Source organism: Sebastes fasciatus, chromosome 17 (genome assembly GCF_043250625.1).
Source record: "Sebastes fasciatus isolate fSebFas1 chromosome 17, fSebFas1.pri, whole genome shotgun sequence".
Lineage (NCBI taxonomy): Eukaryota > Metazoa > Chordata > Actinopteri > Perciformes > Sebastidae > Sebastes > Sebastes fasciatus.
Window position 1 is genome coordinate 1551044 of NC_133811.1, and position 16025 is coordinate 1567068.

At 45.1% G+C, this 16025-nt stretch overlaps 1 protein-coding gene across 1 annotated transcript in view; it reads left to right on the forward strand.

The window, feature by feature from the left end:
- LOC141754905 (glyceraldehyde-3-phosphate dehydrogenase-like) overlaps positions 1 to 3955 on the forward strand; it is a 13395-nt gene extending 9440 nt beyond the window's left edge. Inside the window, exons 9-13 of the mRNA XM_074614339.1 lie at positions 788 to 804; positions 1389 to 1598; positions 1918 to 2106; positions 3476 to 3613; positions 3899 to 3955. Of these exons, the coding sequence (XP_074470440.1) occupies positions 788 to 804; positions 1389 to 1598; positions 1918 to 2106; positions 3476 to 3613; positions 3899 to 3955 (611 nt within the window). The remainder of the gene's footprint in view (positions 1 to 787; positions 805 to 1388; positions 1599 to 1917; positions 2107 to 3475; positions 3614 to 3898) is intronic.
- The last annotated feature ends 12070 nt before the right edge of the window (positions 3956 to 16025 follow it).

The following is a 16025-nucleotide window of genomic DNA, read 5'->3' on the forward strand; positions in this document are numbered from 1 at the left end:
TCCTTGTCTTTGAACCAACTGAGGAGCTAGCCCTTGAGAGACTCAAAATGGTGTTCAGTCGCTTGCAGAACCATGGGCTCAAACTTGCTCCAAAGAAATGTCACCTTTTGAGACGGAAACTCAAGTTCCTGGGCTATATAATCACTAACAATGGTGTGTCTACAGACTGAGAGAAGGTTGAGGTCATAGCTAACCTAACTGAGAAAGATCCCATGATGGAGGATGGATGTATGTTACCGGCACCAGACCTAGGGGAAATCTGGACCGGCAGCAAGGGTTACACAGGCTAGGAAGCACTGTGTAGCCATATATATAAATATCGTTTCTGTGGATTAATAGAGAGAGGACCAAAGTTAGCGTTTTAGCTCAAGCCACAGCTTGTTTATTTCTGAACACAATTGCATACAATTCACAGTCCCATTATCTTGCTGTCTGACTTAAAAGTGCATATGAGCTCAAATGATTTAACATACTATATTCCCCATAAACATGATTTAACATACTATATTCCCCATAAACAGGAATATGTTAACTATATGTTAAATATAGTGATTTAACATACTATATTCCCCATAAACAGAAATTAGCTCAACTCAAAATACTAATATATACCAGCATAATATACTGTAACTCAAAACACACATTCACTTTACCCTAATACCTACAGACACTCACATATTAACATATACAGTTCACCTAACACTCATTCAGCATTATCACATTAGACACAAAACCTTCCTACAGCATTCTTACACATTATACTCTCTCACACACTTGCACTTCACAGCAGCACTTGCTAATATGGTACGACCACAACAATGGAAATAGTTTGAATATGGTATCTTACTCATCACTGCGTTTACTCACAGCTGGCTGGCTAATACTCTTTCAACAATTGGAATACATTTCTTACACTTACAAAACTACTGTGTAAACTGGAGTTCACGGACAGAACTACTCAACTTCGTCGGAACAATTAGCTACGAAGTGGAGCTTGCTACGCTTCCCAAACATGTCAAAATCATGTTACAACATTACCAAACGATTCATATTACATTCACATTTGATGCTGATGCAAACTAAAGATCTAAAAATGAGTTTTTCCGTACCTGTGGAGAGAGGACCAAAGTTAGCGTCTTAGCTCAAGCCACAGCTTGTTTATTTCTGAACTGCGCATGAGCAGAGCACATAGCTACAGTCTCCCTCATTGATCCACAGCAGCACCACAGCGCCATCTACTGATAGGAAGGTGTAATACCTTGAAATAAGGACTGTGTCAAAACTGTTAGAATAGTTCAATTATTAACAAAAAATAGAGGGGGTGTCTGTTTAAATAAAAACTAAACATGTAGCATTTCCAACCTACTACATGTACTCCCTCTCCTCAGAAACTGAGATCAGTGCTGGGCATGTTGAACTACTACAACCACTTCATTGAAGGCTTCTCCACCCTAGCGAGACCACTATACAAACTGACATCTGAGCCCAAGTCCCAGCCTCGTTCCCAGCGCCCAAAATGGCACAAGCTGTCTCCTGCTGACTGGACTACAGAATGCCAAGAAGCCTTCCAGTCTCTGAAACAGGCTCTCTTGGACACTGTAGTGTTGGCTCACCCAGATTTCAACAAGCCAAGTAGCAGAGGGTGAAGAGAAAGCAAGACCTGTAGCCTTTGCCAGCAAGTCCTTGAACCAAGCTCAGTCCAGATATCCTGCACACCGCCTTGAGTTCCTGGCTTTGAAGTGGGCTGTCTGCCACAAATTCAGTCATTGGTTGAAAGGAAAACCATTTACAGTGTGGACTGATAATAACCCACTCACCTATATCCTCACCAAGCCTAAGCTGGATGCTAGTGAGCAGCGGTGGGTGTTCAAATAAGCCCCTTTTGACTTTGATATCAAATATGTCCCATTCGTGAAGAATGTCATCCCTGGTCGCCTTAGCAGAATCTCTTTCATTAAGGGCAGGGTCACCAGGCGAATTATCCAACAGCATTACCAGTCTCTTGTCAACGAGGCAAAGGCGGTTCAGCCGGATGATGTCCAGGATGCATTCCACCTGACTGTGAACACTCTGGTCCTGTCCTCCAGGCACCAAAGGAAAAATCTGGTAATGTTACCACCAACACTGTTGCAGCCCTCCTTTCTGCTCATATGACCGAGTGGCTACCTTCCTGTTCACATGACCGAGTGGCTACTATAGAGGCAGTTGGCAATGTCTACTCACTGCATTCTCAGAGAACACTCCCAGCCCTCTCACATGCAGAGCTCCAACGGAAGCAGGAAGAAGACACCACCATATCCAGAGCCATGTATTATGTAAGCAAAGCGGTGCCCGTCCAGGCGTGAGAGGAGCCATGAGAATGCTCAGGTCCTGAGACTGCTGAGGCAATGGGATAAGCTGAAGTCGTTAAACAGTCTTCTGTACAGAGCCAGCCTGACCTTATGGCCTGTCCTCAGGCCATAAGGTCCACCAGCTTGTTGTCCCAACAGAACTGAGACCAGTAGTGCTCAAGGGCATCCATGATGATGCAGGGCATCAAGGCCAGAATTGCACCCTTCAGTTGGCACGTCAATGGTTCTACTGGATTGGCCAAGAGCAGGAAGTGAAGGAGTATGTGGCAAAGTGCAAACGGTGTGTCATGAGCAAATCTCCAGAACCTGAAGCCAGAGCCCTCTTGAGTCCATCCAAACTCATGCTCCACTTGAGTTGGTGTGCGTAGACTTTTGGAGTGCTGAGACCTCGAACAACAGCTCTGTAGATGTCGTTGTGGTTACAGATCATTTCACGCGCCTTGCTCATGCATTCCCCTGTGCGAACCAAACAGCAAAACAGGTGGCCAAGCGGTTGTGGAATGATTTATTTTGTGTGTATGGTTTCCCAGAGAGGATCCATTCAGACCGTGGGTCCAACTTTGAGTCTCAGCTCATTCGCGACCTTCTTGACCCACATTAACAAATCCCGCACCACAGCCTATCATCCTGCTAGAAACGGAAGTGTGGAACGCTTCAACCGCACTCTTGGCAGTATGCTACGTGCTTTGCCCCCTCGTGAGAAGAACAAGTGGCCTCAGATGATCAACAACCTGACATTCTCATACAATTGTACCAGCCATGAGACAACAGGTTATGCTCCCTTCCATCTCATGTTCGGAAGGATTCCCTGTTTGACAGTGGATGTCATGTTTGAGTCTGCTTCAAGAGATGAGAGAGTGGTCGACTAAAATGCCTAGGTTAGCAAGCTGAAGCAAGACCTGAGGGAGTCAATGGAAGCTGCCCAACAGCACGCAACGAGACAGCAATCATGTCAAAAACAGCAATTTGACAAAAAGGTCAAGGTTGTCCTGTGTCTGTGGGCGACTGCATACTCTTGGCAAATAAGACTGAACGAGGGAAAAAGAAACTGTCTGGCCGATGGGAATCTGACCCCTATGAGGTCAATTTGGAAGGATCTCAAGCTCCCTGTGTACCGCATAAAGAAAATCGGCGGTGATGAGGAGAAAGTGGTTCACAGAAATCTCATCATGATGCCAAATTCCTGCCTCTGGATATGGAACAAGAGGATGCGGAGGATGTTGTGTCCTCTGGAGGATCTTCTGATGGCCAAGTACCACCAAGTAATATTCTGCAACCAGGAGATGTATAATCTCGCACAAGGGAATGGATCTTGCACAATAGTGACATGGCATCTATGGATACACCGAGAGCAGTTTCAAACCCAGATGGAGGAGCTGAAGTGGAGGAAGAAGATGAGAATATTCCGAGTGAGGAGAGAGATAACAGAGACTCCAATAACTCAAACTCTTATGAGCCCAGCCAAGCTGAAAGAGAAAATGCTTCTCCTGCACTTAAAGCCATAACACCAGAACCTGTTGACCCTCAAACATGCCCAAACCCTGTAGGCTCTGAGGCCCAAGTCGAACCAAGTGGCTTCCAAACCAGAGCTGGTCGCATGGTAAAGGCAGTTGATAGATTTATGAGTGGCCTCAACATGGGTATTCTTTCAATGAAAATATGAACCTAAGGTCAAGGTAAAAATGTGTAATCCCTGAAAAAAAGGGTTTTGAATCAAATTCAGTGTTTGAATATACTGTATGTTATTACTAGGTGCGTTTTTACATTATCAAAGGTGTATTTGAGGATGTAGAAATGTGTATACGGGCACATTATATCAATGTGGAGTAGAGCTACCCGGCCAGTTTCTCTTACTCTTCTATTTGTTTAAGAGTATCTTGACAAGTAATACATCTGTATGAGTGAGTTACTCACACCTTTTTACTAAGTCTCCTTGAGGTTTCATGTATGAAACAAAGTTATTTTTTTATTTGTTTAATAGAAATTTTCACGTGATGCAAGAAAAAAAAATATATATAGATATGTATTATTTTTATGTGATGCTTGAATTTAGTGGGGGTGAGATGTAACATATGCCTCTTGCATGTTACATTAGATACACAATTTCAGCTTTAATGAATTGTTACTCTTGTTACTATTCATTTTTCTAGTAATTTTACCTTTATTTGATAATCGTTAGGTGTACATATTTGTGTTATTTTCATATTTTATGCAGTTATTTTATGTTTCGAATTTAATACTACAATATCCATGGTAACGATGGAGCTATAAAAGCTCATCACTGGGGGAACAAGTCAGACCAGGCTTGTATCTCCCAGGTGAGTGTGTGTGTGTGTAAACTTTAATCTGTAAATATTAATGTATAGTCTTTGTATAATGTATAATCTAGAGACCGGGCTTGTATCTCCCAGGTGAACGTGTGTCCCGAAGTGCTTGTAAGCAAAATAAATATATGTTGAATCAACATCGGAGCTGTCTGTGGTTCGTTGGAGTGAAACGTTAACCGTCAGCTGTTGGTCTACAAACAAACACAACGCAGAGACTGTTGGCTGCCACTGCTATCAGCGGTAAAATACTAAGTTAACGGGGCTGTCATGAACTGTTTATAGAGGAAGTAAACAGAAGAAGAGAACCCCCGTTACACAGAGCACTGACTCTGATCTTTACTGTCGGGTGCGTCTGGCCTCTCTGGTAGAACTTTTGCTGCGGGGCTCCATCTGCCTCGCGCCGATGACCTCATTAACGTTATGGTTCCCTTATAGCATTGGTATTAAACGTGAAATATTGCAAAATAGGTGCGTTTGCTTCTTGCTTCAACAATAAATCCTCTGCCATTTCTCAGTCTGTCAACTCTCTCGTCCCGTGTGTGACTCCTGCTACTCTGAGCTGACGGACCAGATGCATTCACGGTCAGTATGTAGTGTCCGTCGTCTGACTATCAATTGATAACATGACGCTGATTCGCCAAAATTAACGAAATGTATCAATTATTTTTATTTATTACTTAAAGGCTACATGCCTCTGTTTTTTGTGATGTTCAAATGGTTTTGATAAAAGAGTATGTGTTGAATTACATGGGATTTATTGTTGTTTTTGTTGTTTTTTGTACCGTGGTATCTAATTGGGTATCGAGAATCGTGGAAATTCCCTGGTATTGGTATCGACTATGAGATTTCTGGTATCGTGACTTCCCTAATATATATATATATATATATATATATATATATATATATAAACTGGAAAAACTAAGTTCGGAAACTTGTGTTTGGTCGATTATTTCTCTGTTGTTACAATGCTAATGGTCATTGTATATTACATTGTTGGAAAGACGTTTATTTACCTTCGCAATGATGTCCAACTTGAAAGGATCATGCATTTGTGGGATGAGCAGCACAGCTAATTATGTGGGTAGCGCCCAAGAAAAATTTGCCAAAATGCTCCGTCAATGGTAAACAGTGTATTCTCCTGTTGGTGTTGACTCTTGTTTTGAGTTGTTTGGTGGATTGGATGATTGAACTCTCTATCAGTAACAAGGAACAAACGAGACATATTGGCTATTTTACACTTTATTCATTTAATACACCGTCAGGAGCCTCAGTTGCGGTGGAAGATCCATACGCAGCCACAACAGCCTGGCACCTCCTCCTCATGCTGGTCACCAACCGGGTCACACGTTGCTGTGGGATGGCGTTCCATTCCTCAACCAGGATTCGTTGCAGGTCAGCCAACGAGGTTGTGTTGGTCATTCTAACACGTACAGCACGCCCAAGCTGATCCTACAAGTGTTGAGTTGGGTTGAGGTCTGGCCGTTCCATTCTCTCTACTCCCACATTGTGGAGGTAGTCTGTGATAAACCTGGCTCTGTGGGGGTGAGCGTTGTTTCTTGGAGGATGAAGTTAGATGCCAGATTGTGGAGATATGGGATTGCCACTGGCTGCAGAATCTCATCCCGATATCTCACTGCATTGAGATGGCCTTCAATGATGACAAGCCTTGTTTTGCCAGTGAGGGAGATGCCGCCCCACACCATGACACTGCCCCCACCAAAAGCTGTTACTCGATCGGTTCAACAATCAGCATAGCGTTCTCCGCATTGTCTCCATACTTTGACCCTGCCGTCCAACTTTCGCAGACAGAACCTGGACTCATCACTGAACATGACATTCCCCCACATGTTCAGGTAACATTGTCTGTGTTGTTGACAGCAGCGCAAACGGGCCTGATGGTGAAGGGCAGTCATTGCAGGCTTCCTGGTAGCCTTACACTGTTTACCTTACCAGCCTTACCAGTATACACTGTTTACCATTGGCAGAGCATTTTGGCAAATTTTTCTTGGGCGCTACCCACATAATCAACTTTGCTGCTCATCCCACAAATGCATGATCCTTACAAGTTGGACATCATTGCAAAGGTAAATAAACAGGCTTTCCAACGATGTAAAATATAATGACCATTAGCATTGTAACAACAGAGAAATAATCGACCAAACACAAGTTTCCGAACTTTGTTTTTCCAGTATATATATACTGTATATACTGTATAATCATTTGTCAGTGTTGTGACTCAGACATGTCTTCTGTCTCTGCTATCGGCCGAGTCCATTCAGCTTCATATCGTCTAATATCCCATCACTGTTCTGTTATTTAGTAAGTACAGGTGATGGTCATTTTCGCAGTATGTCTTTGCCATGTAACAACCGAGGGTTCTCATTTTAGACATAGTAGTTTTATGCACAAATGTGTGGTAAGATCATGCAACAATATTTTTTTTATTTAATTATATATTTTCTCAGAGTTGTAGTCACAATATTAGCAAATAATGCAACAGTGAGTTTGTTTCCATCCATCTGTTTTTATGCACATACTTCAAAAAGAAGATGGTGTGTGGATGAATGTCGAGAAAACGTTAAACGCTGTGCAGAGCGGAGACTCCTTCATCCCTAAATAGGGGCACATTTGTTCTCTTGAGATTTATAATTAGTATCCTCCAGAACCTGGAGAGTAATCATCAACCCGTCTCTCAGCTTCCGTACATTTACACTAGCAAACAGTAACAAGCAGTGATAGTTAATAGAGTCGGTGTGCAGTAACAGTAAATCAGAGTTTGGCTCATTCTTGTCAAGTAAAGGGTAGAATAAAACACTTTTTACACTTCCGTACAACGTTAGTAGGCCTACACATGTAAAAACTCTAAGCTTACTCGAGGTGTTTCAAGTCAAACGATAACAGAAGGTTTTACTGATTTAACAGGTGAAACAGCCAGAAAACATCTCCTGGTTCAGGTGGGAATTTCACTACGGAATAATGGTGTAAATATTAACGTTTGTCTAAACGTTAATATTTACACCATTATTCCGTAGTGCACCTGTCTGACAGAAACACTGTTCGTCCACCCAAAGAGTCTCTGGTCAGATGACGGAAACGCACCTTCTTCTTCTTCTTCTTCTTCTATATATACACCATAAACCACCGTCCCTGCGTAAGGAGCCATCAGGAATCCAAACAAAACAAAACCAAGCTGAGCAGAAACTTTAAAAATGTCCACAGCAGGAAATAAAAATTATTAAGCTTCAAGAATCTGCGCTCCAACATAAAAACTGTGACGTCCGATGTTGTGCCAAAAATAAAAACCCAATATTCTCCTCTGCAGTGTCTTTGTGACGACTGTTCTTTTAGAGCAGGGGTCAGCAACCTGCAGCTCTTCAGCTCCTCTCCACTGGCTCCCTGTGGACTTTTAAAAATGGAAATGAATAACTGTTTTTTGTTTACATTTTCATTTTTATTTATCATTGTTGTAGGTCTATGGTACGACGGTACAATGGAGCATTAAGGCCGCATTGAGGAAAAATAAATAAATCTGAGATTTAGAGAATAAAGTCATAATATCAAGAGAATAAAGTCATAAGTTTAGGAGAAAAAAAGTCGTAATATTATGATAATAAAGTCATAATATTATAAAGTAGTTATTTTATGTTATTTTTCCTTTTTCGCCTAAAGTTATGACTTTACTCTCATTATATTATGACTTTCTTTCTCGTAAACGTCTGACTTTTTTCTCGTAAAGTTATGACCCTTATTCTTGTAATATTACGACTTTTTTTCTGTAAATCTCAGATGTTTTTTCCCCTCAATGTGGCCCTAATACTCTGTAGTACATTGTCTCTTTGGCCCTCACTGCATTAGACTTATATACTATATACTTAGACTATAAACTGTGTTACCTTCATCACAATGCTCAAATGTTTTGCGGCTCCAAACAGATTCTTTTTTTGTCTAAAATGGCTCTTTTCATAGTAAAGGTTGCTGACACTGGGTTAGAGTGTGGAAGACTTCCCAGCTGAGACAGTCGATGGAAATACAACTAAAAATATGAAGATGGATAGCACATTTAACAAGACAAAGTGCCCCTGTTAAACATTTACAAGCAGCACATCAACATTTAATAAATGGTTTATAACAGACTAGATCGAGCTGTAAGCATAGTTAGTGTTTATTAATGTATTTGTAACTCATCCTGTGAACAGCCAGAAGTGGATGTATGAACAGATAATGATAATAAAATAAAACACAGCTGTGATAATAAAAAATGTCTTTAGAGGGGAAATTGTTGGCGAATACTGTACATTAATAAACACATAAAAATGTCCTCATATCTGCTCATGACTACATTATAGTCTGTTATAAACTATGTATTACATGTTTACCTATAAATGCTACACAGAGGGATTTAGTATTACCAAAACAAAAGTTCACGTTATAACAATACATTTTTTTTTCATAGTGGCAGAAATAAGAGGTTTTTTTTAAAATGTCTAATAAAAAAATGTCTAGTAACTGAGGTTTCATCCTTTGGTTCACTCAGCTATGAGCTGCAGAGCCTCGTCACCACCAGCTGGGGGCGCCACTGTGCTGGCTGATACCTGATGGAGCTCAGCATCCATCATGTGCTCCTGGATCTGGTCCCCTTACAGCAGTGGTCTCAAACTCAATTTACCTGGGGGCCGCTGGAGGCAGAGTCTGGGTGAGGCTGGGCCGCATCAGGTATTCCACAAAAAAAGCTTTGTTAAAAAAAACAACAATCTTCTCAAACGTCATTATTAACAGTTCTTTAACTTGAATGGGTTCTTCTGAACATGAACTGTCCTGAACATTAATGGAACATTGAAGAACATGAACCGGTCTTCTGAACATGGCCTCTATTGCGTCTCCCACTTTTCCTGAAATTGTCTGTGCTCGTCACCAACCTTTCTCTTCACTGCAGGCTTTGAAAAAGACATGATTGGGGCTGTGTGACAAGATATATATTCATTCCACTTGGTGTCACTCCGCAATAAAGTTGTGCCTGCTGTGTTTGTGTTGCTCTGCAATTACACCACCAAACCGCTAGTTGGCGGCGGCGTCTCTATGAGTTTCCTTCTTCTTCTTGTACTACAAACAGAAACTGAGGGAGTTGGAGCTAATAACTGTTGAACCACAGAACTTTTACTGATATTACTGCAACGCCGAAAAGAGAAAATATATCTGAGTGGATTTGTGTGAACAAACATTGAAAAGATGGAGGCAGAGAGAAGTAGAACTTGGTCCTGGCCGCTCAGCATCGCTGAGAGACTGGACCAATCACAGCTGTTGCGGTCTGCGTCGCCGCGACGTGTAGTTACATTTCTGGAGAGGTGCACGTCAGGCTACGGCGTCGATTCAACGCAGAAGTATAAATCAAGCTTTAATCGAGTTTATGCGATGTTACACGGGCGCCGCCACAGTTGTTGTGAAATGTTTCTCTGCTTGCATCAAGCCCGGCCGATTGCCCGGCCCCGGGAGCCATATACCCCACTGTGATTGGTAGGTTCGTTCAGCTCGGGCTCGCGCAACAAAGGGACCTTCCACGGCAAACTGCCATTCACATAAAACTCGCGGGCCGAGGGCGCCTGGTTAGCTCAGTTGGTAGAGCGGGCGCCCATGTAACAAGACTTGGTCCTGACCGCGGCGGCCCGGGTTCGAATCCGGCCTGTGGCCCTTTCCGCATCCACTCTCTCTCTCCCCCCTTTCTCTAGACTCTATCCACTGTCCTGTCAATAAAAATGAAAAAATGCCCCCCAAAAAAACTTTATAAAAAACTTTATAAAAAAAAAAAAAATTTGCGGGCCGCACTAACATTAAACTTTCATATCAAGGTGGGGGCCACAAAATATCGTCTTGCGGGCCGCAATTGGCCCGCGGGCCGCGAGTTTGAGACCCCTGCCTTACAGCCTTCACCATCAACACTACATCTGAATTATGAGATACAGATCGGGTCATTTTGTGTTGCTTTTTCTCACAATTACAAAATGATTACAAGAAGACAATTTTTCTTCTTTGGTGAATATTCCAATGTGCTTCTGCTAATTTTTTTAAAAACCTCCATTGCAAATGTCAGTTTATGAATTTCCGATGTTTGAATCCTGATTTTATGTCTCCTGTTTTTAGTGGTGACAAACATGTTCATAAGGGAAGCATACGAAGGACAGATGAAGAGGAAATCAAATTGAAAATGATGTAAGGATTTAATGTGCCTCTTACATTTTGTCCATGAATCCATCATCAAACTGGCTAGACCGGTTGTGAGGACGACCAAGAAGTGGAGCAGCGAGGCGGTGGAGGATCTGCGTGAGTGCCTGGACTGCACGGACTGGGAGATGTTTAGGACCGCCACAGTCTGGACGAATATGCAGAGGCTGTGACGTCGTATATCAGCTTCTGTGAGGACAGCTGTATACCGACGCGCACCAGGGTTCACTATAACAACGAGAAGCCCTGGTTCACAGCCAAACTCAAACAGCTTCGTTTGGTTAAGGAAGAGGCATTTAGGAGTGGTGACAGGGAGGGCTTTAAAGAGGCTAAATACGCATTTGGCAAGGCGGTGAGGGAGGCCAAACGGCAGTATTCTGAGAAACTACAAGAGCAGTTCTCAGCCAATGATTCTGCCTCAGTCTGGAAAGGGCTGAGACAGATCACAAACTATAAGCCCAAACCGTCCCACTCCACGAATGACCTCCGACTGGCAAATGAGCTGAATGAGTTTTACTGCAGATTTGACAGACGTAGTGACGGTCCTGGCTAGACCGGTTGTGAGGACGACCAAGAAGTGGAGCAGCGAGGCGGTGGAGGATCTGCGTGAGTGCCTGGACTGCACGGACTGGGAGATGTTTAGGACCGCCATCAGCCATCAGCAGACAACACCAGCATCCCCCAGCTTTCTCCACAAGCACCCAGCCTGTGCACACCCCTCCCCCCCTTCACACCTCTGTCCATCCAAGAGGGGGAAATCAACAGGCTCTTCAAAGGACAAAACCCCCGCAAAGCAGCCGGCCCAGACTCTGTCTCACCTGCAACCCTCAAACACTGTGCAGACCAGTTGTCTCCAGTGTTTACAGGGATTTTCAACACCTCCCTGGAAAACTGCAGGGTGCCGTCCTGCTTCAAAGCCTCCACCATCATCCCGGTCCCCAAGAAGCCAAGGATCACAGGTCTTCAGGACTACAGACCCGTCGCTCTGTGATAATGAAGACCTTTGAACGACTTGTGCTCCAACACCTAAAGACAATAACCAACCCCCTGCTGGACCCACTGCAGTTCGCCTACAGACCTAACAGATCTGTAGACGACGTAGTAAATTTAGCCCTTCATTACATTCTCCAGCACCTGGACTCCCCTGGCTCCTATGCCAGGATCCTGTTTGTGGACTTCAGTTCCGCATTCAACACCATCAGCCCATCAGCTGCTACAGGACAAGCTTTCCCTGCTGAGCGTGCCTGACTCCACCTGCAGGTGGATCACTGACTTTCTAACTGACAGGAGTCAGCACGTAAGGCTGGGGAAGCAAGTCTCCGACACCCAGACCATCAGCACCGGTGCCCCCCAAGGCTGCGTTCTCTCCCCACTGCTCTTCTCCCTGTACACCAACAGCTGCACCTCCAGACACCAATCTGTCAAGCTCCTTAAGTTTGCAGACGACACCACCCTCACCGGCCTCATCTCCGAGGGTGATGAGTCTGCCTACAGATGGGAGGTTGACCATCTGGCATCCTGGTGCAGCCAGAACCACATGGAGCTCAGGACACAGTGGAGATGGCAGTGGACTTCAGGAGGAACTCAGCCCCGCTCCACCCCCTCATCCTGCGCGGCTCCCCAGTCAACGGTCGTTCCGTTTCCAGGGCACGACCATCGCCCAGGACCTCAAGTGGGAGCTAAACATTAGCTCCCTCACCAGTAAGGCCCAGCAGAGGATGTACTTCCTGCGGCAGTTGAAGAAATTCAACCTGCCACAGACCATGATGGTGCACTTTTACTCGGGCATCATCGAGTCCATCCTCACCTCCTCCATCACCATCTGGTTCGCCGCTGCCACCGCCAGAGACAAGGCCAGGCTGCAGTGGGTCATTCGTGCTGCAGAGAAGGCGATCGGCTGCAACCTTCCCTCCCTCCAGGAGCTGTACATCTCCAGGACCTTAAGGAGGGTAGGGAAGATTGTGGCCGACCCCTCCCATCCTGGACACCATCTTTTTCAGACTCTGCCATCTGGCAGGAGGTTAAGGTCCATCAGGACCAAAACCTCACGCCACAAAAACAGTTTCTTCCCCATGGCAGTGGGGCTCTCCAACAGCCCATCCGCCCGCCCCCCTGTGACTGTCTCTCCCTGCCGACACTGACTCTCCCCCTCTCTCAATATTTGCACTATCTTTATATCATGTTTATAGCTTATTTGTAATTTGTAAATTGTACATTTTTATTATTTTACTCTAACGTTTTTATCTATTCTCTTGTTATTATACAGTTTGTCTCGCACCAAAAATGCCAAAGAAAATTCCTAGTGTATACCTCTTACACCTGGCAATAAACACCATTCTGATTCTGATTCTGATTCTGATCATGTCGCTAACATCTTGATCGTCCTGCAGCGTCACTTCCAGAGGAGCCACGATGGACCAGTTAAAGTCCCTGATCTGGTGGAACTGAGGAGTTCTGGCTCTTTGGTTTTCACGGGGTTCCTACTTGTTTGTGACGCTTCTGGGGTGCAGTCCAATAGTCCTTTTCTCTCAGGAAGGTTGGTGACCAGCATGAGGAGGAGGTGCCAGGCTGTTGTGGCCGCGTATGGATCATCCACCGCTACTGAGGCTCCTGACTGTGTATTAAATGAATAAAGTGTAAAATAGCCAATATGTCTTGTTTGTTCCTTGTTACTGATAGAGAGTTCAATCATCCAATCCACCAAACAACTCAAAACAAGAGTCAATACCAACAGGAGAATACACTGTTTAGCATTGGCAGAGCATTTTGACAAATTTTTCTTGGGCGCTCCCCACATAATCAGCTGTGCTGCTCATCCTACAAATGCATGATCCTTACAAGTTGGACATCATTGTGAAGGTAAATAAACAGGCTTTCCAACCATGTAAAATACAATGACCATTAGCATTGTAACAACAGAGAAATAATCCACCAAACACAAATTTCCAAACTTTTTTTTCTGAGTTTATTTCGACAAACTATACAAAATTTTTCGACATACTACATAATGAGTTTTTTCCTGACATTTTTCGACAAATTGTACTATGACCTTTTTTCACAAAGATTTTCGACATACTATGACTATGACTTTTTCATGAAAATCTTCGATATACTATAGTTTGACTTTTATTCATGACATTTTTTGACATGCTAAACTCAGACTTTTTTGATGAAATTATTCGACATACAATACTATGACTTTTTTTCAGTACATTTTTTGACCTACTGTATTAGGATTTTTTTACACTAAATTTTTCGGCATAAAATAGTATGACAGTTTCTTCATGAAATTTTGCGACATGCTATACTGTAGCGACCCCGGTCAATGAAGCTACGAGGCAGGAACTGGTTTCGCTGGTACTTTATTCCTCAGCTTGAACACAGGTTACTGTGGGCCGTAACCAACGCCAAAACAACAAAACTAACTCGTTTACAGCGTGCTATCTGCATTAGCAACTCACTTCTCATCTCCCGCTTCTCTCACACACACCTACAACCTAACAGGAACAATAACACTCCTCCCTCCTAAAGCCTCTGCCAATCACAGGTGGCTATCTTCACAAATCAATGTCAATGCTGCGTTCGCTGACATCATGTAAACCTGACTAACTACAGTAACAGAACTTGTAACTTAACAGTGGACCCCACGTCACCCAGTCGTTACACTACCCCCCCTTTTCAAAGTCCCTTGTCCCCGAGGGGACGAATAAAGTCTCTCAGATAGGCAGGGGGTCTGAGATTTCTCCGGGGCCGTGTCCCTCCCAGATTAGGAGGGGAAAGGCCTGGCCCGTGGGCCGGGGAAGGGAGGGGGAACGGGGCAGGGCTCAAAAGTTCATCTTGTGACGGGCCGAATGAGACATCCTGGTCACTGGAGGGGGCTTGTTGGGGGCTCCGGCCCGTGTCTGGGGGCCCCTGTGTCTCACCTCCAGAACCCAGTGGAGTGGCTGTGCCCCGGTAGGGGGCCAGCCTATCACGATGCAGGGCGACTTTCCGTCCTCTTGGCGGTAGCTGGACCCTGTACACGACCTCACCCAGTCTCTCCAGGACCCTACAGGGCCCCACCCACATACTGTCCAGCTTAGTGCACCTGCTCTTCTTCCTCTGGGGGTTATGTACCCACACCGACTCTCCAGCTTCAAAATGGCGTCCTCTGGCACGCACGTCGTAGTTCCTCTTCTGTCTCCTCCTGCGCTCAGTAGTTGACCTCTGGCAAACTCATGAGCAGACTCGAGGCGTTCCTGGAGCTTTCTGGCATAATCTGGTCCCGGCGGGTCAGCGGGGGTGTCGGGGGGCTTGCCTACCATCATCTCTGCTGGGGTCCGGATTTCTCTGCCTAACATGAGGAGGGCAGGGGACTACGAAGTGGAGTCCTGGGCAGCAGAGCGGTACGCCATTAACACAAGGGGGACATGTGTATCCCAGTCACGTTGGTGTTTAGCCGTCACGATGGCCAGCTGTTGTGCCAGTGTGCGGTTAAATCTCTCCACAAGGCCGTCACTCTGGGGGTGGAGGGGTGTGGTGCGGGTCTTGTGGGAGCCGAGTTTTTCACACATTGCTGCAAACACACGGGACTCAAAGTTTCTACCTTGGTCAGTGTGAATGACTTCAGGTACCCCGAGCCTGCTGAACATTCCCTCTACCAACGCATCCACAATGGTCTCTGCCTCCTAGTCAGGCAGGCTGTATGCCTCGGGCCACTTGGTGAAATAGTCCATAGCAGTGAGAATGTAGCGGTTACCCTTGTCTGTGCGGGGAAACGGGCCGAGGACGTCGATTCCCACCCGCTCCATGGGGCACCCTGCCCGGAACTGCTGGAGCTGAGCATGAGATCTCTCTGTGGGGCCCTTGCGGGCAGTGCAGCTGTCGCAATAGTCTTCCACGTCTCGCCTATGTTGGCCCCAATAGAACCCCTGTCGGAGGCGGCGGAGGGTTTTGGCTACCCCAAAGTGACCAGATCCGGCCTCTCCGTGCACTGCTTGGAGCACCGTCTCCCTCAGGGCCTTTGGCACCACCACCTGCCACCGTGTCTCTCCCGTAGCTGGCTCTTTCCACCCCCTCTGCAGCACCCCATCACACAAGCGCAGGGCTTCAAACATTGACCAGAGTCCCTTTGTAGCTCGGGAAAACATGG